We start from the raw sequence: 22,514 nt of genomic DNA on the forward strand, positions 1-22,514 counted from the left end.
TACTGATGTAATGTCATGTTACATTAGTTTCTGTGAAAATATGGTCATCCCTCACAAAATGTGTACAGTCTTCTCAAATCTCTAAAACTATCGAATCAGAAGAAACTAACCTTTTGTCAAAGGGACAGCACTCAAAAAAAAAAGAGGTGAGATAAAAGAAAAGAAAAGTGGAGAGTGAACTGAAAAATGGCAGCATGGAAAGGCATCAAATCCATGGTTGGAATGTAGATTAAAAAGAGGAATGTGGAGTGTTTTCATATTTCTGACAATGAATAGGCAGAGGAGTGAAATAGGTTTAATTTCAGGCTTGATGCACACAATTTTCATCATGACCTCTCTGAGTTTCAAGACAGGGTACAGGGCTGTAAGATACAGGATGATAAAGAAAAATCCTGGTCCTGACTGCACTGGAGGTAAACTCCGGAAAAGCTGTGCTACATAACTAAGCATCATTTTTAGGTCTATATTTCAGTGTTCTTTAGAACAGCAGAAGGTAGCCAGACATTGGAAGGAATCTACCAAAGCTTCAGTGGCTAAAGTCACATCACCATGGCCATTAAATGATTACTGCCCCTGTGGCTTTTAACTCCCTAGACATGAGACATGAAAGTTTTAGCGTACTCTACTCCATTTTACGTTAATTTATATGTTAAGGCTCTAAAAAACTATTTCCCCAATTAGCTTCTTCCACGTTTAGAACAAATCTGGTTATTTTATAGGAAAGATTTCTATATTTCTGTTTGCCTCTGGGCTCTTAACTCATTAAATGTAGATGGGATTCATTGGAAAAATGTGATGTCAAATGCCTCCATGCACCAGTCAGGATACAGCAACATCTAAATTAAAATAAATAAATATAAAAAAAAATATAATTGTGATAAATAATAACTACCAACATTTTTATTACTCTTCATTAAACACTTATTGTTTGAGACAAATACTTTCAATTTGAAAGCCAAAATTTTTATGAGCTTTAAAGCCCTACTGTAAAGCTTTTGTAATAATAGCTAGTTGGAATCCTACTATGGAAACATCATACTAATACATATGACCTTTTCCTTCTCCCATTCACTCTCCTCCAACATACAAACACACACACACATATGCACACACACAGATTCTGACAACCCACCAACCGTCACATATTGAAAGGAATCCCCGGGGAAATCAGCAGACAATGAAGATTTACAAGTACGAGACAATGGCAGGTATTAAAATCGAATTTTACGATCGATAATTTGTATCCAGGTACAGTAGACGCACAGATAAATGGCCAAAAGCAGAGGTCATTTATGAGGGAAGGCAGGAGAGGTGAGCAGTGGAGGTAGACAGGAATAGATGGGGACGAAAATTTATCATGCAAAACGTAGGAAGAGCCTTATCTTGGATAGGTGCTTAATGAGTCAAATGCCTTTTAATTAAAGTGTTTGAGCATGTGTGTCAGATAATGCACGAGAACAGGGGTGCAGTGAGCATGAAGAGCTTTGGTCCTAATTTAGCTGTGCCACCAGATGGTGATTTGCCACAGGTGCAGATATGTGATAGTGTATTCAGTGAGTAATGGACGGAGAGGAGAAAGGCTATGAGGGAATAAATGAACAACTGAGTAAGAAAGTGAAGGAATTGACAGATTTAACTGGGGGAAGGTTAAGACAGAGAGAGATGAAAACTGCCTCTCACCCACATGCAGCTTTAGTAGTATAATTATGGGTTATTTCCCCACAACAAGCACCCACTGTGTGCAAACATGTCCCTAAAGCTATTATGTATATTCTTACCAGCATCACAGTCTTTCCCAGCTCTGTGTCCTCGCTGACGACGGCTGTGTAGACATCCTGGCTGAAGACAGGTTTGTTGTCATTGACATCAGTCAGGTTGATGTTCACAGTGGCCATGTCGCTGAGCGGCGGCGAGCCACCATCTGTAGCCTCTATGGTGATGTAGTATTCATGGGAGACCTCGTAGTCCAACGGCTCTATCACAAAGATGTCACCTGGGGACATAGAGACAGAATAAAGTCAGGAAGGGAGAGAGTGTCCTGGCATCAAATTACAAGAATTTCAGGACTCCTCCAGGAAATCTTCTTTGAGTAATTTAATATTAAATCTATAAATGATACAACAGTACACACACAAAAACAACTTATTATGAAATTTTACAGAGCGGTCTCCTACTGTAAGCCTTTCCCTGTTTTGCTCCTGGTATAACCTTTGTCATCTGGTTTATAACTGTACATGCAAACATTTTCAGCTGTAATGCAACACAGCCGCAAGTCAAATCATCAAACCGTCAAGTTATGCTTAGCTCAGCTGCTTTAACTTGCTTAACTGCTTGCAGCTGGACAACAGAGCAGTATCCTATCTTTTTTCTTTGGTGCTGTGCTGCAGTGACGCAGCAAGTCAATCACAGGCCAATCTGAAACAAAACAGGGTGCCGCTTTTGAAATTTTGAAATTGAAAGTAATATTCAGAGAGGGCTGACCAAGGTTTGCAGTGAGTTTTATTTGCAGCTGTTTCTTGTTTGTAAATGTTCACACACAAGATAAGGTGTCTGGAAATGCTTGTTGATTCTGCCATTTTCGTCCCCATGGGTTTTTAGCATGATGCCATGATAAGTGTTGAGATAGGAATGCACTGTGTAGACTCAACAATAACGTAATGTTGCTCTAGATATTTCCCTCCACATTTAAGCAGTGTGTGAAGATGGAGGAACAGAATTTGTTAAATTTATTAAAATTAAATTTAAAGTTTAAAATGAAAGTTTTAAGAATTCATTATCAAATTTAATTGGATTAGAAGTAGCACTGCACTGGTACCAGCATTAAGTTAAGAGCACAAGAAAATTAATCTGTCTCATAATACCACATACCAGTATGTGGGTCCACACTGAACATGCCATGCTCATTCCCACTGATGATGCTGTAAGAGATTGCTCCGCTGGCCTCCGTGTCCCGGCTGGCTGCCTGCACTCTGAGCACCTGTGTGCCCACAGCCACGTCCTCAGACACAGTGGCTGTGTATTCACGGTGCTCAAACACTGGTGGATTGTCGTTGATGTCCAGGACAGAGATCACCACCTGGCACAGCGAGGAGAGACGTGGCGAACCCTGGTCACTGGCACGAGCTTTCAGCTCATATACTGACTGCACCTCACGGTCCAGGGTACGCTCCAGGCTTATTACACCAGTGTGCTCCTCAATTGAGAAATATCCATCAGCAGAATCAACCAATGAGTAGAGGATGTCACTATTAAGACCTGGAATGAAAGAAAAGAAAAAAGAAAACTTAGGCTTTTTTTTTCCAGCAACATGGAGCTTTTTATCGCTTCTGGCAAACGTTCCTAGTGTTTATGATGTGATGTGTCTCAGTTTACAACTGAGTCTGAGTGTCTGACCTCTCATGGTCCTTAACCTTCCACCCATATCTAAGCAATTAAGATGGTGAGTAAAATGTTATCATCACCAATAAGACTGATGGAGACATCAACAGAAATACTCCTTTAAGTACAAGGCGTAAACAAGCATATTGATTCTCATATTGATGTATTGATTCTAGAATGATTAAAACCATCACCCTCCACTCTCATTCCAAAACATCCATCTTTTACACAGCCTCCGATAAACAGGAGCTGTAAACGTCTGATCCATGCCATCCTCATAACTCATGTCCTCCCACTAGCAAGACGCTCCCAGCAACAAGACAGAGACGGATCACAATAATAATCATAATGCCTTTCTGCAGGTGGCCCCCATTTGAAATATGCTATTATATTCCCATTTAAGTCCCCCCATCCTCAGTGGATCTCATTATCGTTCTGGAGAGACTACTGTGGGGAGCCCTGCTTATACGCTTTCCCATCACTTTAATCTGGTTTGATCATCCTTGTGACAACTGCTTAATGGTAGTTGAAAGAATTGTGCTGAGTTATGACTGGCTATATTGTCTTATATACATATGTTGATGATTGTATGCTCATCTAAGTCCCATATCCTGGAACTTTTAATATTAAAGTAGAGCTGTAATGATTAGTTGATTGACATGAAATTAATTAGTCCTTTTGTTTTTTTTAATTGGCAATATTTTTGCAGGTTTCATTTTGTGGACATCTGGTACTTTTTCATCAGTTTTGGTGGCAAGATTGTCAAGAACATGGACAAATCTGGCAAAACACCAAACTGGACAAAGCAGAAAATGATTAAATTCCTTGACAATAGGGCAACATGAAAAATCGAATGAAGAAAATAACAAAAACAACACGGCAGCGCAGAGGGCAAAGGGAGACACTGGGATCCAGGCAGAGTGATAAAGGTCAAAGCAGAATCAAAGAAGGAATGTGTACTTGCATAACTGTAGTTTATCACAGATCAAGGGCACCAGTCTGGGTCCATTTGTCTGTCTGGTTCATAACCATTCCACACTGATAAGTGCTGCCTCTAAGAGATTGTAGCAGCAGGCTGAACTGAGGAGCAGTGATGTGGGTAAGTATCTAACGTCTTCCAGCCAAATGGGCAGGCGGATCACAGAGGCTGTGGCACACAGCAACTAGTGCCAAGAATGAGTCCACACTGAGATATGCAGAGTCAAATATTGATGGAAGATAAAGCAACCCTTTTCTCTTAGGAGGAGGGTTGCAAGAGGCTTCGCATTTTGATGGTTGGCTGCAAGACAGTTGACTGGAGCCTGAGAGAACTAGGTCAAAGAACGCCTATTTTTTCTTGTACACTCTGTACACCCCCATGTCTGTTTGGGACTTGCCAGTTGTGCTTCAAGCTTGCACCTAAGTCTAAGAAATTCTAGAAAGACATGAAAAAAAAAGATCCCTCAACGTGTGCGATACCCATGTGTGTGAGAGAAATACTAATCAAATCCCCTCTGCCTTCACTCAGTGTAACTCTAAATAATTATTGCTCCTGGCTAAACTGCAGGGAGCACCTTTTTTCTCCACCTTCCTTCAAGTACCCTTATCCTTGATATTCAAAATGTGAAGCATTTTGTGCCAGCAAAGCCTCAGGGAAGAAATGTCTTAATACCAGCTCTTTCCTTTTACCATTTAACATTTCTCTCTGAGGGACCTAATTCTGGGATCCCATTCATTCTGTCAAGCTGTCAGTCCACCCAAAACGAGGGACCAGAAAAAGGGGAATAGAAAGAGAGGGCGTTGATCGTCTGACAGTGAACGGGATAAAATGGTTCTTCAAGCTAGAGTGTCCTGCTCCACTAAACTAAAGGTGCAATCTGGATCGGCAGGTCCAAGGGTTTCCTGGATAACGTCTCAAGGAGCTTAAATGACTGTTAAACTTCTCTGTTAAAGTTCTCAGTCTTACCCATGTGTAAACCTCTCTGTGGTTGGCAGTGCTTGCTGAAAGGTGAAGACGCCTGAGATAAACATGAAGCCCTGTGGCCTTGCACCAGGCAAATGGAAAATTGCAATCATCCCTTTTGAGAATTCAGCTTGGAGAGAGAAGAATTTCATTAGAGTGTAATGGAGCTTTTAATTTGAGGGGTTTATCATTCATGAAATTCCACATTTGTTATCCCTCCCTCTTGCCATTTAGTGTAATGCAGTTGCATAATGGAAAGATAATAACCTGTGCATTGTTAGTCAGCACTGAGACAAGAAACATATGCATACTGTATACCATGATGCTAAAAACCTTTTGGAAGTATTCTTGAATTATACATGCATGCTATTTTTGGGATTGGGATGCTGCTAATTGCATTTAAAGCACAATGTATGTGCATTTGTGAGTTTATTGTCTCGTAAATTAACTTCCTATTGCCTCAGCAGAAACTAAAACTGAATGGAAAAAGATTTACCTGGGAGCTCCCAGTGTCTCCAAAGTTTATCTAACACATAGTTCTGATACTTTATTATTCATTCAGTGCACTGTGGCAGTAATGCTACAGCACCTACAATTAAAAAACAATAAAAAAGAACTCTCCAAACAGGAAAAACATCATTAAGGTCCAGAGTTTAAGAATCATATCATAATGGTTAGTAACTGAATTGCTGTAGTAGTAGTGAGAACATTATTTTCAAAATTCAATTTCAAAAACATATTTTTTTCTATACACTTTCTGTTACTTTTTATGGCATATTTTACACACAGAAAGAAATAATGAGAAAAATGTTTGAAGTTTCTAAGATTCTAAGGAAAGGTTTTTCTTTTTGAACTATATTTTTAACATTGCATTTTTAAATGTTTTCATAGTAAATGTGATATAATATTTAATAGTTTCAAAATCTGAATTTTGGGTCTAATTGATCATTCACCCCTCCCCAATACCTGAAGAGTTGAATCATAACCCTAGGCTTGGATTTCTCCACACGTTGATGCTTTCCAAAACCAGAGTCACAAGAGCTGATGATCCATGTCTTGTACAAGGATCATCAACTAATGAGGATGCTGAAATATTTATGCATATTTACAACTGTTTTTACAGGGTTGCTATTTTAAAACAAGTCAGCTGGAAACATTAAAAGTGACTTCAGCTGAATTAGGTGGCTAATTACAGCTGGTAAATTCTGCCCCCATTATCACTGTAAACTGCATATGTACCATGCAAGAACATAAAGTTTGAGTAAGTATAGCAGTTGCGTTTAAATATATAGATAAAGGTTTTTAACAAATTTGCAAAAACAAACTCAAACTCATATTATTTTCATAATATGATTCACAACATTATTTTTAAGCTATTAAACGGAAAGATCTCCCAGTCAGCATAGACCTCAGAATGAAGTAAACTGAATCCATTTTAGTACTAGATTCACTTACCCTATTAGACATCATTTAACTTGTTTTTAAATAATAGATGATTTAGTTTCTTGTGGGTGTACAAGGCAGTGGAAAAACTGTGCCTGAGAAGAAAAAATCCTCACCAGTGTCGATGTCATTTGCTTGCAGTTTTGCCACATATGTGCCCGTCTCTGTGTTCTCGAAGACTGTAATGGTGTAGGGGTCGGATGAGAACTGCGGCGGGTTGTCGTTGACGTCTTCCACAGTGATGTGGATGTCAGCCTTGCAGTACCGCCCTCCTCCGTCCACCGCCCGCATTCTGAACCTGTGCTCGTCTTGCTCCTCTCGGTCCAGGGGCTGTAAGGTCTTCAGCTCCCCTGGGGGTGAAACAGAACTGTCTTGAACAAAATGCACAGAGACATACACTCTACTGGGAGTAGAAGGATGTCATTTGGGATAAAAGTAGCAATGTCAAAACCCTTTCCCTTTACAGACAAACAAAATCTGCATGAGCAATTAATCAGGAGACTGAGTTTGTGTGTAAGAGAACAAACCATGAACAGTGTAAAGAACTGTAGCTTCCTTGTCTACTGTCTACTGATCAAGTAAAAAGCATCTAAACAACTAATGGCTTTCAAGAGAGAGAAGAGATGGAAATAAAAAAGTAATTGAAGCGCAAGAGGCAGGACAGAAAGGCTAAGAGAGTGGGGTGATGAAGGAAAACATCAGTGTTGGCAGCTATGATCAGCTTGGAAGTGAGGCAGCCAACATTACCGCAGGCTCTCTGGAAAACTCCAGAGCCTCTTGGCGGTCCTCATCTGCAATAATCCTACTTGTCTGCACTGAGAAAAAAAAGATTCCTCTCCATAACAGTAGCATTGCTGCTAGAGACTCAATACTGAGGGTTGCCAAAAGACAGCTGGATGGCATTGTTGCCTTATTGTCTGCCTTGGTGTCAGTCTCCCAGCATATTAAGGCTGAATTTTGCCATTACTTAGGGATTCTTTGCAGCAGCAGATGTACTGCATAGCTGTTTAAATCTACTGGCTTAGTTTATTTTGTTCGTTAAGGATTTTATTTTGCATTTATTTTAAAAACAGGTTGGTGGTGATTAACTAGCATTGTTTTTTTTTTTACTTTTTCTTTCTTTTTTTCATCCCAGAAGCCAGCTGGAATGTCTGATTTAGAAGGTCTCCCAGAAGAAACTATTTGCAGGCAAGAAGTACAGCAGCCATAAATTCAATTTAAATGTTACTCTATATTTTAGTGCCACTGTGGGTCTCTCAGTTGCCCTGCAGGGGAAGGTTCTTGGCTCTTTCAAAAATGAATAAGTAAATAACAACTGGACAAAAGAAAACTTGCTTGCCTCCTTCATGGCTGACAGTGATTCGCACACACACAAAAACCCAAATATAAAAAAACAACCATTTTGCAGAGAGATGACAATTCCTGAATCTTAGGATTGTAAAATGTAAGTCTGCTGTCACGCTGAGCTGCCTTTTTGATTTTGTGGCTGGAAGCAGATGGCCAGTGTGTCTGAGTATTTGATGAAAGACTTTATCATGAGCGTCCCATTTACTGCTTCCTAAAAGTCAGAATAACCTGCAACGCAGTTGCAATGAAATCTTACTCAATGGCTGAGAACACAGAAAAAGAAAAAAAAGACAAATGAATCAAATTATATAAATTACTTAAATACTTCACGGTTTTACACTGACCAAAAACACCACACAATACTTCTACAAATGGGTGTTAACACACAGATACACACCTGTATCAGAGTCAATGACGAACAATTCTGATCCAACTCCCTGGAGCTCGTAAGAGATTTGGGCGTTTGAGCGAATGTCAGCATCTGTGGCAGAGACCTGCAAGATGAGCCTGCCTGCAGGGGAGTCCTCTGGGACGCTCTCACTATAGAGGGACTGGGGGACGCACAGATTCAGAGAAAAATGGAAGAGGGGAAGAAATTAAAGTGAATACTAGGAAGAAGTGGGCACAACAAAATGAAATGAATTGAAAAATTACTATACCTTTTCGCATACAGGACTGTTGTCATTGGCATCCAGCACCTTGACCTCAACAATGGCTTTGGCAGTGAATATGCCATCGCTGGCAGTAATGTTAAGGAGATAATTGTCCTTCTCTTCACGGTCCAAGGGCTTCCTGACAGAGACTTTCCATTCATTCTGAATGTGTTCAATGGCAAATTGGCCAAGTGGGTCTCCTCCTGTTTGGTGTTAAAAAGAATTTACCACTTTAGAATGATCATCAACTCAGAAGCAGCCCGAGTGATTAAAAAGATACAAGGATAAGAATATGCCCTCAATTTTAAACTACACTCCACTAAATATCAATTAATAATCACTGAAATCATCATTTAAGTATTCAGCACTACTTCAAAAAGCAAATCCCTATTTCTAAATCAAATGTTTAGTACAAAAGAAATCCTTCAAACCAAAAAACAGCAGAATATTAAAAAAATGTACATGAACTAATGATAGTGCTGGTTTCTGATTCCTCTTGATATTTCCAGACTTGGCATAGTTATTCACACTTGCTAATTAGCACCAGAGGAAGTATTTTTCCCCAGTCTATTTCAAAGCATTATTCAGATAATTATACATTTCTGTATTATGATGACCTAAATATTTGCCTAGAGCTTGGGCAGATTAGGCAATAACTTAGACTCCTAACAGATAATAGGACTGTGTAATGTTTCAAAGATGAGATATTATCATCATATTTAGTGCCATAAATGGATAATCCCCCCCCAAAAGCTCTGTTTATGAAAAACTGTTACACAAAAGAGTAGGGAGTAAACTCTCTGGGCTAACTAATTATCTGTTTTGTGAAATAATAAAACGCCCACCTGTGATGAAGTAGTTCACTTGTTTATTGATGTCCTCAGAATCATCATCCGTGGTGCTAAGGATAGCAATCACCCCGCTTGGAGGAGGGTCATCTTCACTCACTGTGCCTTTGTAGATCTCTGCAGTGAAGCGGGGTGGGTTGTCATTGACATCAGCCACTGTTACCTCCACTCTGGTGCCAGTAACATGCTGGACTTTATCCCCTTGGTCTGTGGCCAGGACAGCGACAGTGTATTTGCTCATCTTTTCGCGGTCTAGCTCTTTTAAGGTGGTCACCCAGCCAGTTTCACTATTAACAGCAAACAGCTCTGAGATCTCCTGGGAGTTCTGCATAGGGTCGAGACTGTAAACAACATGGCCGTTGGTTCCAGAGTCTTGGTCAGTGGCTTTCACTTGGATAACTTGTGTCCCACTGGGAAGGTTTTCCACAATTACAGCCTCATAAGGATCAGACTCAAAGACAGGCTTGTTGTCATTAAGGTCTTTCACTTGGATGTTTAAATTTACAGATGCAACTACCTCATAGTTGTCATGTTTGGTCTGGGCAAGCAAAGTCAGTTGGTACCATTTGGTTGTCTCGTGGTCGAGACTCTTCTGAAGTTTCAAGGCTCCACTGTCTCTGTCTACAACAAACACCTCATCTTCATTGCTCTCTGGAGTGTTGCCCTTCACAAGGCTGTAGACGACTGGTTGCTCACTCTCTGCCTGAATCACATCGATTTCTGTGCCAATAGGAAGGTCTTCAGCAATAGTGTAACGATAATGTGGTTCCGCAAATTTGGGAATTGGGGTCTCTGGTGTGACAATTCTGATGTAAACCTGTACATCTGAATGTCTGGATGGATTTCCAGTATCCTCTGCCCTCACAAAGAATGCATAGAGCTCATTTTCAAGTCCAATGAGACTCTCTTTGGTTACAATGACCCCAGAGGTTCGGTGGATTTCAAAGTTCTCCTCCACGTTTTCAACATCTGCTTCGATTGAATACTCTATATCAGCATTGCTTCCCTCATCCATGTCTGAAGCAGCAATTTTAACCACAGAGGTTCCTCTTGGGACATCTGACGCAATAGTGGCTTTGTACTCAGCTGCTCTGAATTGTGGGCCATTGTCATTGACATCTGTGAGAATGACATTGACAGTACAAAAGCCTACTTTTCCACCGCCATCCTCAGCTATGAGAGAAATAGGAATAACCTTCTCAATGGTGTTCTCACGATCAAGGCTCTCTAAAGTGAAAATCTCTCCATTGTCATTGACAGAGAACTTGTCCTTTGCGAAGTCATTGACAATGTGATATGTTATTTGCCCATAAATGCCTTCATCGTCATCTGTTGCCTTTGCCTCTGCTACCAAAGTACCAACAGGTGAGTTTTCAACAAGCTCTACCACATAGTCCACCTGAGAGAAGGTAGGGTTGTGGAAGTTGGCACCAATAACTGTTACCATGACAAGGGCTGAGCTTCTGAAAACACCATCAGAAACTGATACATTGAGGTTGTACTGAGGCTGCATATGTGGCCTCCGGTGGTTGGAAATAATGATGGCGCCTGTGCGTTTGTCTATGACAAAGTTCTGATCTTCATTTCCAGATATAATTGAGAACTCCAACTTATTTGAATCTGAGCTGTCAGCATCTGATGCTTGGACTTGGGTGATGAAGTGTCCACGTGGGGCCAATTCGCTGATCGTGGTTTTGTAAGTGTGCTCTGTAAATGTTGGAGCGTTGTCATTTAAGTCAGTAACATCTACTGTCACAATGACATCGCTGGAGAGGGCTGGAACACCTCCATCCACTACGCGGACTCTCAGCTTGTGCTGCTGCATCTCCTCGTGATCAAGCATTTGAGCTGTAAAGATTGTTCCTGTGTCACGATCGATGGTGAAATAATCTGAGCTTTTTCCCTTTTCCTCAACCAACTGAAAGAATATTTCTTGGTTATTACCAGTATCAGAATCTTTAGCATCAACTTGCAAAACTGATGTACCAATGACAGACGCCTCAGAAATATTGGCATAGTAGGCCTTTGACAGGAACACAGGGGCATTGTCGTTTACATCTTCCAGTATGATATCAACAAACACTTCTGAATGTGCTCCAGTCAGAGAGTCTGTGGCTCTCACGTTTAACTTATAAGCAGGGTGTGTCTCAAAGTCCAAAGGCTGAATCACATGAATAACACCTGTGTTGAAATCAATTGAGAACTGTTTGAAAGGATCTCCCTCAGAGATGGTGTACACAACACGAGGGCTCTCAGAACCATTGGCCTGTACATGAAGCACGGGTGTGTGTAACTGAATGTTTTCAGGGATTTCAATGCTGTAAAAAGGCTTCTCAAATATAGGCATTGCTTTGTTTACCACTGTTATTGGCACTTCTACTTCAGCTGAGAGTGCTGGCTCCCCATTATCTTTTGCTATGACAATGATGACAAAGTCCGTGTTGAGTGACTCCTTCTCAAATTTCTTTTTGAGGGAAATTTCACCAGAGGGGCTAATTTGGAAGTGCTCCTGATGTTCCTTCAGGTGGTAATGGATATTTGCATTCGAACCCATGTCCTTGTCCACTGCTGTGACCTGTCGGATGACCTGGCCTTCCTCTGTGTCCATCTGGACCAGGGCATGATAGGGAAGGTTCACGAACATGGGTGTGTTGTCATTCACATCTTCCACTGTAACAGTTACTAAAACGTGAGCCCCATCTTCTGATTTGTCCTCTCTCGTGACCTCAACAATGATATCAAATGTGTCCTGTGCCTCGCGATCAAATGGAATCCCAGTGGTTGAAATTACTCCAGATGTGTGGCCGATTTCAAACCTGCTGTCAGGGTTCAAAATTTTATAGAACAAAGGCTCGTTCAACAGGTTGCCAACAGCAGCAATAACCTGGAGCGTTTTCTTCTCAGATGAGTTTTCTTGGACGTAGGCTTTGTAGGACTCCCTGGTGAGCTTGAGCTTGCTCCCCTTGTTTTCTTTGACATTTATCTTTACTGTAGCAACAGTGGCGAATCTACCATCTGACACCCTAACCTTTAATTCATATCGGCTCCTCAATTGCGTGACATTCTGAATATAAATAATGCCTGTAATTGGATCCATCTTAAATTTATCGCCAATATTACCCTCAGAGATGGAGAAGAGAAGTTTGGAGTTAGGCCCAGAGTCTGAGTCTGTAGCGTTCATTTTAATGACTTCCACCCCTTTGTATGTTGGCACTATAACAGTTGTCTCATACAGTTCTTGGCTAAAAACTGGTGAACAGTCATTAACATCAATTACTTCAATGGTCACATTGGCTGCCATCTCTGCAAACAGGCGTGGCATTCCTAGATCATGGACCTGGACTGTGAAGCGGAAAACACTCCTCTGTTCATAATCCAAGGCTGTTGTTATTCTGATAGCTCCAGTGCTTGAGTCAATGGCGAAATAGTTGTGTGCAAAAGGTTCGACAATTTGATAGATGAGCATGGCATTCTGGTCACAATCAGCATCAGAAGCGCGAACGACAAAAGGAGTGTTTTCATGGGTCAGAACAACACTGTTGATGGGAGCAGACTCGCTGATTACTCCTTTGAATTCCCTCTGGAGAAAGATTGGAGCATTGTCATTTTCATCCTTTAGATGAATCTGAAGTGTTGTGTTGCTGGCAATTCCAGCCATATTGGTGCCCTGTATGATGAGCTTGTATTGAGATGTGGTCTCATAATCTAAAGCTCTCTGGGTCACAACCACTCCAGAATTTGGGTTTATATCAAATGCATTGTTGGTGTTGCCATCTTTTATTTGATAAAAAACAGACGACTGGCTGACGGCTGTGACCAAGCTCACAAAACTTCCTGGGTGAGCAGATTCACTGACTTCTGCAGAGAACTCCTTTTCAGCAAATCTGGGAGCTGCATTATCAGAAACTGTTACAGAAATGTGTACCGTGGCTGTAGTTGACAGTGGAGGTGTTCCATTGTCAGATGCCTTAACAGTGAGTTCAAACAGGGTCTTGCTGCTGCGATCAAGTTCTTTGGCTACTGTAATTGTCCCAAGAACAGGGTCGATGGCAAATGAGTTTGCAACATTTCCTGTAAGACAGTGAAGACAAAAGAATAATATGCTTCTGTGGTTGTACTAGAAATGTTTTTCATCCTGACTTGTAATGGCAACTAATACAGAAAAGACATGTTCACAAACAACTGCAGTTTGCCATGTGTTGTACCAGGAAGATGTGTTTGATGAGCATTTGAAATAAAATGTTCAAAACATTTTCTCCCTTGAATATTAGATTGTAAAAAATACTAACTTCCACTTTAAGCCCTCCAAGTATGCTTGTATTCCAACAAAAAGCTAATCACCACGTGTTTCTTGTTCTCATATAAGAGCTTAATGTAGGAGAAAACCACTGTGGGAAATTCTGATGGGGGAATCTGCCCATCTCCCACGTATTTGGAAATCATCTAGACAAAGTCTTCAATATTCTCCTAGCTTCTGTGAAGTATTTCATTCATGATCAAGATCCAGTGGGCAGCTGGACTCAAGATGACTCATACATTTTTAAAAGCTGATTTCATTTGCATTATTTTACAATGGAAGCTTTCTGCTGTGAGGAAAAAAAAAGGGACTCTGTGGCTCGAACAGGGTGGCACAGCAAGTTTGTGTATATTTACCTGATTCAATGCTGTAGACAATCTCTGCGTTATAGCCCTTGTCTTTGTCAAGAGCTGTGACCTGGAGCACAGCTGAGCCTACGGCAGCAGATTCAAACACACGGCCAGAGTAAGGTGTGCCTATAAACCAGGGTGCATTGTCATTGGTGTCATCCACATTGACAATAACACGGACAAGGTTCCTCTTTACTGGGATGTCCTGGTCTCGAACCTAGAGGAGAGAAATTCAGAAAGAAACAGACAAACAGAGAACAGGAAGAAAAACAGAGAGGCAAGAGTGTGAGAGCCCTCAGGGGATAAATCCTTTCTGAATACTAACATCATAACGTTCATACTCATATTTTTAAAAACACAGAAACAAATAAACTTAACTTAATTTCATGGATATTTCATTTTCTAATGAAGCAAACAATTCCAAAATAAACTCAATTAAACCATATGTAGGAATGCCTCATAATTTACCAGACTATTATAAAATTGCCTGTGTTCATTGATTCATACCATGACGGTGAGGATGTGATGATGCATAGTCTCATGGTCCAGTCGCTCAGCAGTGTACAGGGTGCCTGTTCCTGGGTCTAGTCGGAACTTCCTCAGGCTGAATGGATCAGTGCTGCTCAGGAGCGTAAAGGTCAGTTTGTTCTTCTCGTCTCTGTCCACAGCGCTGATCTGCATGACCTCACTCCCTGCTGGTATGTCTTCAGGGACATTCACAACATACGCCTGCTGAGAGAACTGCGGCCTGTGGTTGTTGGTGTCAATGACACGGATAAGCACCTATGGAAGAAAAATAAATTGCTGTGAATATTTTTTAACAAATTGACTTATTATACATGTGATTTTTTTTCTATTATCTGAGCCATTTCTAATTTTGTCACCCTGAAAAAAAAACCTGAATTAGTTGTGTGATCCGCAACATGAGTTAAGATTTCTCCAGCAACACAATAATTACCAGACAATACAGCAACAGAATAGTGATAAACAAGCAATAAATTTTCCTGTAGATGATTAAAAATAAGATAGCTGCAAAACTGGAGCCCAAAACACTCAGATGGTCAAATGGTCCTTTTATCTTTATTTTCAGTTTTTCAGTACCTTTCACCTGTGGGCACACACACACACATGCACACACACACACAAAATAAACTTTCCAAACCCTTCTCCTACACTCTTGCGTTGATGTGTAGAAATAGGCCAGATCAATGCATATGATGGCAAAAGCAATACTTTAACTGAATGGCCACTTGATGCTGCTAACAGTGAAAACAAGAAATCAATGCTGAATAAACACAATGCATCTAAATGAAATCTCAGGTAGGTACAGGTGCAGGTGACTGAACTGTGACTACATGTGTGATAAATCATATGAGAGTGAGCATCAGCTGTGGAAACAGAAGAAATATATTAACTTTTACTTTGCTTAAATATGTTTTGTGTTTTAGTGTACTGATGTATTTACAAACAACTGTTCAGACTCAAATCCATGAAACAAATTTCTACACATCTGTGCTTCTTGCTTTGTAAAGTGAAAAGTGCAGTGCTCTTTTCCCCACACACAACAAAGAATCTAAACTGTAAAATTCCACTGGGAGCATGTTTTATCAACACCAGCCACTCGTCTACTGGACTTCCGACAGAGGATTATGGAGAGCTGCTGGAATGCCATCTCTGCTTCCCAGACCAGCGAGGGGCTTCTACCGTTGCCAAACATGGGGAACAAAGGGATCAGCCCAGATTAGACACCTGCATACCAGACACCAGGGGGTGATGTCCCGTAAGGAAACAGTCGAAGCCGAGCTGTTTGGTGCAGGAAGAGTGAAAGGGACTATAGTCACAAAGGCTCTGACCAGTTGACAGCTCACTAGCTGACCAGGATTTGTCAGATCTGTGGTCAACACAACTGCCCGCTGTTGTTTTTGGTCATAACACTGTTTGTTGAGCACTGTGAGTCTATATCAGAGACAAATATAGACTCAACCTGACAGAACTGATAACATTTACAATCTGCTCTGTGCTGTGATGTTGGCAATGCTGCTGAGGCTCACAGATGTCATCTTGCAGGGGGAGCGCTGGGCTGCATGCTGTCTGTCAGCGCTATAAGCTGGCTGTTTGCCACAAGTCATGTGTCATTAGCAACCCATGCCACACTGCTAATCAGGACATATAATGTAAAATAAATACACTTTTCTAATGAGACATTAACCCTGAAAAAAACATATGGAACTGGGCCTAAAGTGTATGTTGCATCCTCAGAAGCCTGACAGCTTATCTCATTCCAAACATGTCTTCTCATGTCATGCCAGACATCATATAGCACCAGATCCCTGATGTCTAACAATCCACCTTTTATACACACAGATGCACATGCACACACCCACACACATAGCCTCGTAAAATATGCTCTTCCACACACATCCACACAAAGAAGCTGTCCAGTGTGTCTCTATCTGGCCAGCGTCAGATAACGCGTCTTGTGAATAGTGAGTAAGGTGGCGAGGCCTGATAGTGCTGTCAAGAAGCAGAAAGAAATGGAACCTGGTCAGCAGTAGCCACAGATATCCATAATGTACTATTTCATATGTTTTAGAAAGCACACAAAAGACTATTCAGCCCTCTCTCCATCCCCCACATGCGCACAAACTTGCCTTTTCCTTTGCAAGGAGGCTCTACAACACTTCAAAGGAACTTTGCCCCCAAACATCACAAAGCAGCATGATACAGCCTGACTGCAGCAGAAATGCTGGTGTAGAAGAAAACTCTGTAGTCTTTGTATAAGGCTTCCTCTGGGAATGCTGAGGAGGAACAAGATTGGGACTGAGACACAGACGTGACAGATGGAGATACTAAAGGAAAAAAAGTGCTGTGAGGGTGAGATGCGAGTAAGAAAGAGAAGTGACAGTGAAAAACCAAAGAAAGCTAAGGGAAATGGTCAAATTTAGAAAACACAGGTTGTGGGTGAAAATGAAAGAAACACACAAACAACAGATGTAGCTGAGAATAAAATGCAAAAAAAAAAAAAAAAAAAAACACCTGAAAAAGAGTCCTAGCTATAACAGTCAGCTTTGATACTGAAGGAAAGAAAACATATAAGCATGACTGAGGTGAACTTTCGAGTGAGACATAAAGAGAGTCCTGGGAAACAGGAGACCAGGAACAGATTGTGTGCAGAACAGCTTGAGGTACTTCTGCACGGCCAAGGGAGGATGTCATATAGCTGGAGATGGGGGAAGGGAGTCTGGGCTGCATGCCGAGGCTGCCTTGTTGGCGCAGCTCCTGGCTATGAGGTGCCCGAGCTGGAATGCGGCACCCCTTGTCTACATCAGCTGATCCTTCAGAGACGCCTTCATGGAGCTACAATGGTCAAATGGAAAGCACACAACAGAATGGCCGACTGTTTTCCATAGACCTCCCACAGAACAGGATCCCTCTGACTGATATCACCACTGGAGTCACAGGACGGCTGGATTTAAAATCATTTTCAGTTTTCATCTCAGATTTATTCACTGTAATTTGAAAATAAAGACATTTAAGTACAAAAGTCTGCTTAAGAGACCACAAATAAAACAATGCCTTCTGAATAACGAAACACCTTTTGTGTGGTATTCTGAACAGGACACACGGGAGCTCTCATTGTACTCATTGTCCTCTTGTGCCATGCGTAGGAGAGGAAGCCCCCCTGCCAGGTGGCAGGTTCTGGGCAAAGGCAGGGCACTGGCACCAAGCACTCGAACATGTTCCCAAAACAGGATTAACACAGCCCACTACCCACAGAGATCCAGCACTCTTGTTTGTGCTTTATTCTACCCAAACAGAATAATCATCATCCCTGCATGCCTGGCCAATAAATGTGAAGATTTTTGAAAATCAAAGAGGGAGAAAATCAGAGAAAAAGACAAGGAGGGAGTGAGGAAAAAGAAAAAAAAAAACATTCCAAGGAGAGAGAAAATAGGCCAGCCTGTTGGGCAGCAAAGCGTCCACATGACTTTGATTTCAGGAACAGACAAGAGCAACTTTGAGCTTTCACGAGGTGCACTGCATGTGCGTGATCGGGTAGATCTAATTTGCAGTGAAACTCTGCATGACTTGTTTTAAAGGTAAACAACACACTGTCCCCAAAGAAAACAAATCTATACTCCATAGCAAACAATGACTTGTTTGCATATGTTTTCCTACTGAAATTCAATTTTCCTGGATTTATTTATGTGGCAAGCACAGACACAGGGAAAACTGATTATTTAAGATCATTTTTTTCCTATTATAAGCTACAGCTTATAATATATCTCAAAGTATTTCATGGTTAATCCTAATAGTATAAAATCAAACAGCAAAGTGACCTCATGAAGTAAATTAATACATTTCAGTGTGGTTTATCCAACCTTTTCAAAATCTTTGCCCTATTAGTTATAGTTACATACGCAATACAACTAATATGAACTTCCCAGCAAGAGGTGTGTTTACAGTTCCTGTTAACCCCCCACTAACACACCAAATACTGTCAGTGGTGAACAATGTTATCGGATAAACAAGTTGGTAGCCAAAACACAGATGGCTTTCCCGAGACATGTCAAAGCGCACTGTATTCTGAATCCTTTCCCAAACACGTGCAAGTCAACCAACTGGAGCTATATGTGATATATTAAATATGCAGGTATGCAGTTCAAATTCGGAGACTGGATACAACACTGAAAACAACAACTCTTACCTAAATGCTGATCTTGAAAACATTAAAGCCACAGAGGTCTGGAGAAGTTAGTGGTCTTTCACAATGCTATTCTACGGAAAATAATCTGTGATAACAATAACTGTTCAGTTTCAGGGGCACATTTATCACTAAGCAAACAAATCTGGGTAATTGCTGTAGTTTCTGTTAGGACTGTGGGCCTCTTTCAGTCACCTATTGGGCTCACAGCATATCCCAGACAGCTGGCCTACATCACTAAGTGTGGTTTATGGAGCATACAAATTCAGTAAATCCGTTCACTGGACAGAAAACAGCTGACCTACAGTGGTCAGCTGGGTATACAGTATCTAACGCTCTAGCACTCATCTGCCAGAGAGCACTAATAATATATTTAAAAATATGCACATTCAAAATCTGCAGGCAATGAGAACTGTTGCTGGCAATAAGCACTTATATGATATACCATATAAGTGCTTATTCTTTGAACCATTTCTTGTCTGAAACTTAAGGTTCAACCGAGCCGTGATGGCTTGTGAAATTGGAATTCATAAAGTTGATCATCCAGCAATTCTTACAGTGAACGCTGTCATTACCTGGCATCCCTGCAGGAAAATGAAAGCAATGTAAGTTCTGAAACAAGATTGTTATCTGAAAATCCACTCCAGGGCGTCAACATTTACTGCCAAGGTCATTTCTGCCAATATAAATACATCACATCACAGTCTAAACTGTGCTTCAGCTTCAAAAGAAATATGTGCAAATGTGAGGCAGTCTTCAAAAAATCTGTAAATAAAATGTCAAGACATCATTGAATGTTATACAATTTCACTTTTTTTGGGGGGGTCTCTGGAGTAGCCTGGAAATAATACAGTCATGCAGAGAGCAAAGTAAACAAATTGAAATGAAAGTAGGTAAGTTTGGAAGTCCATTAAATTATTTTGTATTTTTTATATGAACACTAAATCATGTAATGTGAAAGGGTTGCTAGTACAGCTGGTCCCACTGAGATTCAAGCCACACTGAGAATTAACCTTTGAATGTAATGAATTTGACTTAAAATGTCACTGCATGCAGCATTGCCGAGAGGCTTTTAAACTGTCTGTTGCCGGGGCTTTTAAGAAAGTGCTTTATGGGGGGAGAGAGAAAAATCATGGCCGAGAAAATAAGTACTCTGTGGCTGTTTTTAAGGTTCTGCACTAAACTAAAGGGCTTGCTGCTTCCGTGGATGAGCTGCAAAATGCCAGCGAAGGCGGCGCTTCATCGGAGGCTCAGCGGAGCACAGCAACCAGATGATGAAAGGCTGTATTCATACGGAGTGACAACAAATAGATTCCTTTCCAGCTACAGTTCTCTGAAGCTCCCCTTTGAGGACAAAGGACAAAACATTTTGAATGCCGCCATCCCATATGACCCAAACTACCATGTAATAATGTTCAAAATCTCATGGACAAGGCATGACCATCTGAACAAAAACCAAAGACAATTTGCATGCTTAAAAGCTTTTATCGTGACTGTTCAGCTTTGGTATCAGCTGGGGAGCAAGATATATGCAAGAAGGATTGAATTAGCATATTAAAATATTAAAATGCAAGTATGCAACTGCTTGAGAAGCAATTTTCATATTTTCACCACACTAGCTCACATAAGATCATATGGTTTACAGTACCCAATACTTTTTTTTGTTCAGACTTTACCATGTATGTGCGGGTGTAATATATTTAGTTATTTCTGAGTCCATTCAGAAAAAGCCGAGACAATCTGTTCCTCTCAGAGAGACGTAAGAGAAGGTTCTCAGGTTCAGCGAAAGACACAGCAGAGGGGAGGAGTGGAGGGGGCTCAAGAATGCACACTTCAAAAAAAAAAAGGAAAACTGGCTAGACGGCACCATCATCACAGCAGTCTTGCATCAGGAATGAGACAATGGAAGATTCCTGGCGCTCAATGTTAAACTGAGATGGTAGAACAGATGAGGTGGAACATAATTTGAAAATGTGTTGATTCTTTTTTTTGGCTTTCTTAAGCACCACTCTCATATCTGAATGGACCCATAGTTTAGCTTAGCATGAAAGCTAAAAACATAGGGAAACAGTGAGTATGGCTCTGCCAGAGGGTCAAAAATCCACCTATGAGAACCTCTACCATTTTGTATCCCATATTTCTGTATTATCTGTCCACGTTTTTTAAGGCAGCATAAGACAGAAGTCAGGTCATGTCGGGATGCAACGAGACTCAGGCGCATGCTGCGCCATTTTCCCTCACCAGTGGTGAACAATGATAGGCTCACAACATAAATATATCCCAATAAACAGGACAGTTTGGCCACTGCTTCACTCATTACCCTTCCCTTTCCTTCTGATTCTTCTCACATGAGAAAAACAGAACCATGACAAGTGCCTCATCAGCTTCCAACCGTTTCATTAGTGTTTCAATTACCTGGGTGCTGACAGTTCGTGTCCCATCTGTGGCTTCCACCGTCAGGTTGTAATTTGATTTCTGCTCAGCGTCCAGGGGCCGTGCTACAATCAAGGTTCCACTGGCCTTGCCCACGTCAAAGCGGCTGTCATAATTACCACCTGTGGAATTATTTTTTGGACAAACAACAAGGAAGGATGAAAGATTAGTGTCAAATCGTCACTTAGTTGTGTGCATGTGCCAAGGTTACACAAACACTAAATGGGGGTGCTGAGATGGACATACAAACATCAATTTTTGCTGTAACTGTGCTGATGTTATGGATAATGATGAACACTGACGTTGATGTTATTAAATATCAATATAAATTTGTTGTTTATCTAAACATTATCCACATACTAGCTATTTATGCAATTAACCCTGACACCCACAAGTGTGTACACATAAATACAAAGTGGTGAAAGTATAACAACACAACATCTGCTGTATAAAATGATTCTAAAATCTCAAGGATAAAGCACACAACAGTGGATATAAAAATAGAGTTCTAATTCGCTCAAGGTAAGGAGAGGAGGTTTTCCTGGCCCTCATGAGATTCTCCAACAGGTCACAGGTTTTAAGGGGAACAATGTGGCACAACACAATTCAACCACAGCCAACAGGCAGCACCAACAGACAATGAATGATGATCTCTTAATACAGCACAGCCTATTAGGAGATCCCAGCAGCTACCTTCTGCTGTACAGTTGTGGTCACAAGCCATCTGAAGGATGTAAAACATCTCAGTATCCTCTATGCCGTCTTGCAAAAATCCAACCAAACAGAACATTCCAGAGAAAAGAGGAAAGCAGTAGCAGAGCACAGAAAGAGAGAAGAGAAGAAAAGAGACGTGTCAGTCAGACATTGATTAGAGGGAGGACAGGCTGGGAGGAAGGGAGAGGAGGCAAGCATTTTTTGAAAGGAATCGGTTTAAGTCTTCTCATGCACATAGTGTCTAGTGTAGGAAAAAAATAGAAACACATTTAAGAGAGGATGAGTTAAGTTCTAACACTACAAAACATTGCTGCTGATTAAAACTGTCAGGAAATATACTCTCTCAATTGCCTTACACAGGAAATCTGGGATAATATTTATTATTTTGTACCGACTGATTCATG

The 22,514-nt window shown here is 41.0% G+C and overlaps 1 protein-coding gene across 4 annotated transcripts in view; it reads right to left on the reverse strand.

The window, feature by feature from the left end:
* Positions 1 to 22,514, reverse strand: part of fat1a (FAT atypical cadherin 1a) — a 72,569-nt gene that overhangs the window by 13,491 nt on the left and 36,564 nt on the right. For all 4 annotated transcript variants that reach the window (XM_041035335.1, XM_041035337.1, XM_041035336.1 and 1 more), the window contains exons 7-15: positions 21,379 to 21,518; positions 14,766 to 15,041; positions 14,265 to 14,475; positions 9,609 to 13,682; positions 8,770 to 8,966; positions 8,508 to 8,661; positions 6,880 to 7,113; positions 2,869 to 3,255; positions 1,779 to 1,993 (exon numbers count right to left, since the gene is read on the reverse strand). In XM_041035335.1, coding sequence (XP_040891269.1) covers positions 1,779 to 1,993; positions 2,869 to 3,255; positions 6,880 to 7,113; positions 8,508 to 8,661; positions 8,770 to 8,966; positions 9,609 to 13,682; positions 14,265 to 14,475; positions 14,766 to 15,041; positions 21,379 to 21,518 — 5,888 coding nt within the window. The remainder of the gene's footprint in view (positions 1 to 1,778; positions 1,994 to 2,868; positions 3,256 to 6,879; positions 7,114 to 8,507; positions 8,662 to 8,769; positions 8,967 to 9,608; positions 13,683 to 14,264; positions 14,476 to 14,765; positions 15,042 to 21,378; positions 21,519 to 22,514) is intronic.

The sequence above is a fragment of the Toxotes jaculatrix genome, chromosome 4, assembly GCF_017976425.1.
Source record: "Toxotes jaculatrix isolate fToxJac2 chromosome 4, fToxJac2.pri, whole genome shotgun sequence".
Classification (NCBI taxonomy): Eukaryota; Metazoa; Chordata; class Actinopteri; family Toxotidae; genus Toxotes; species Toxotes jaculatrix.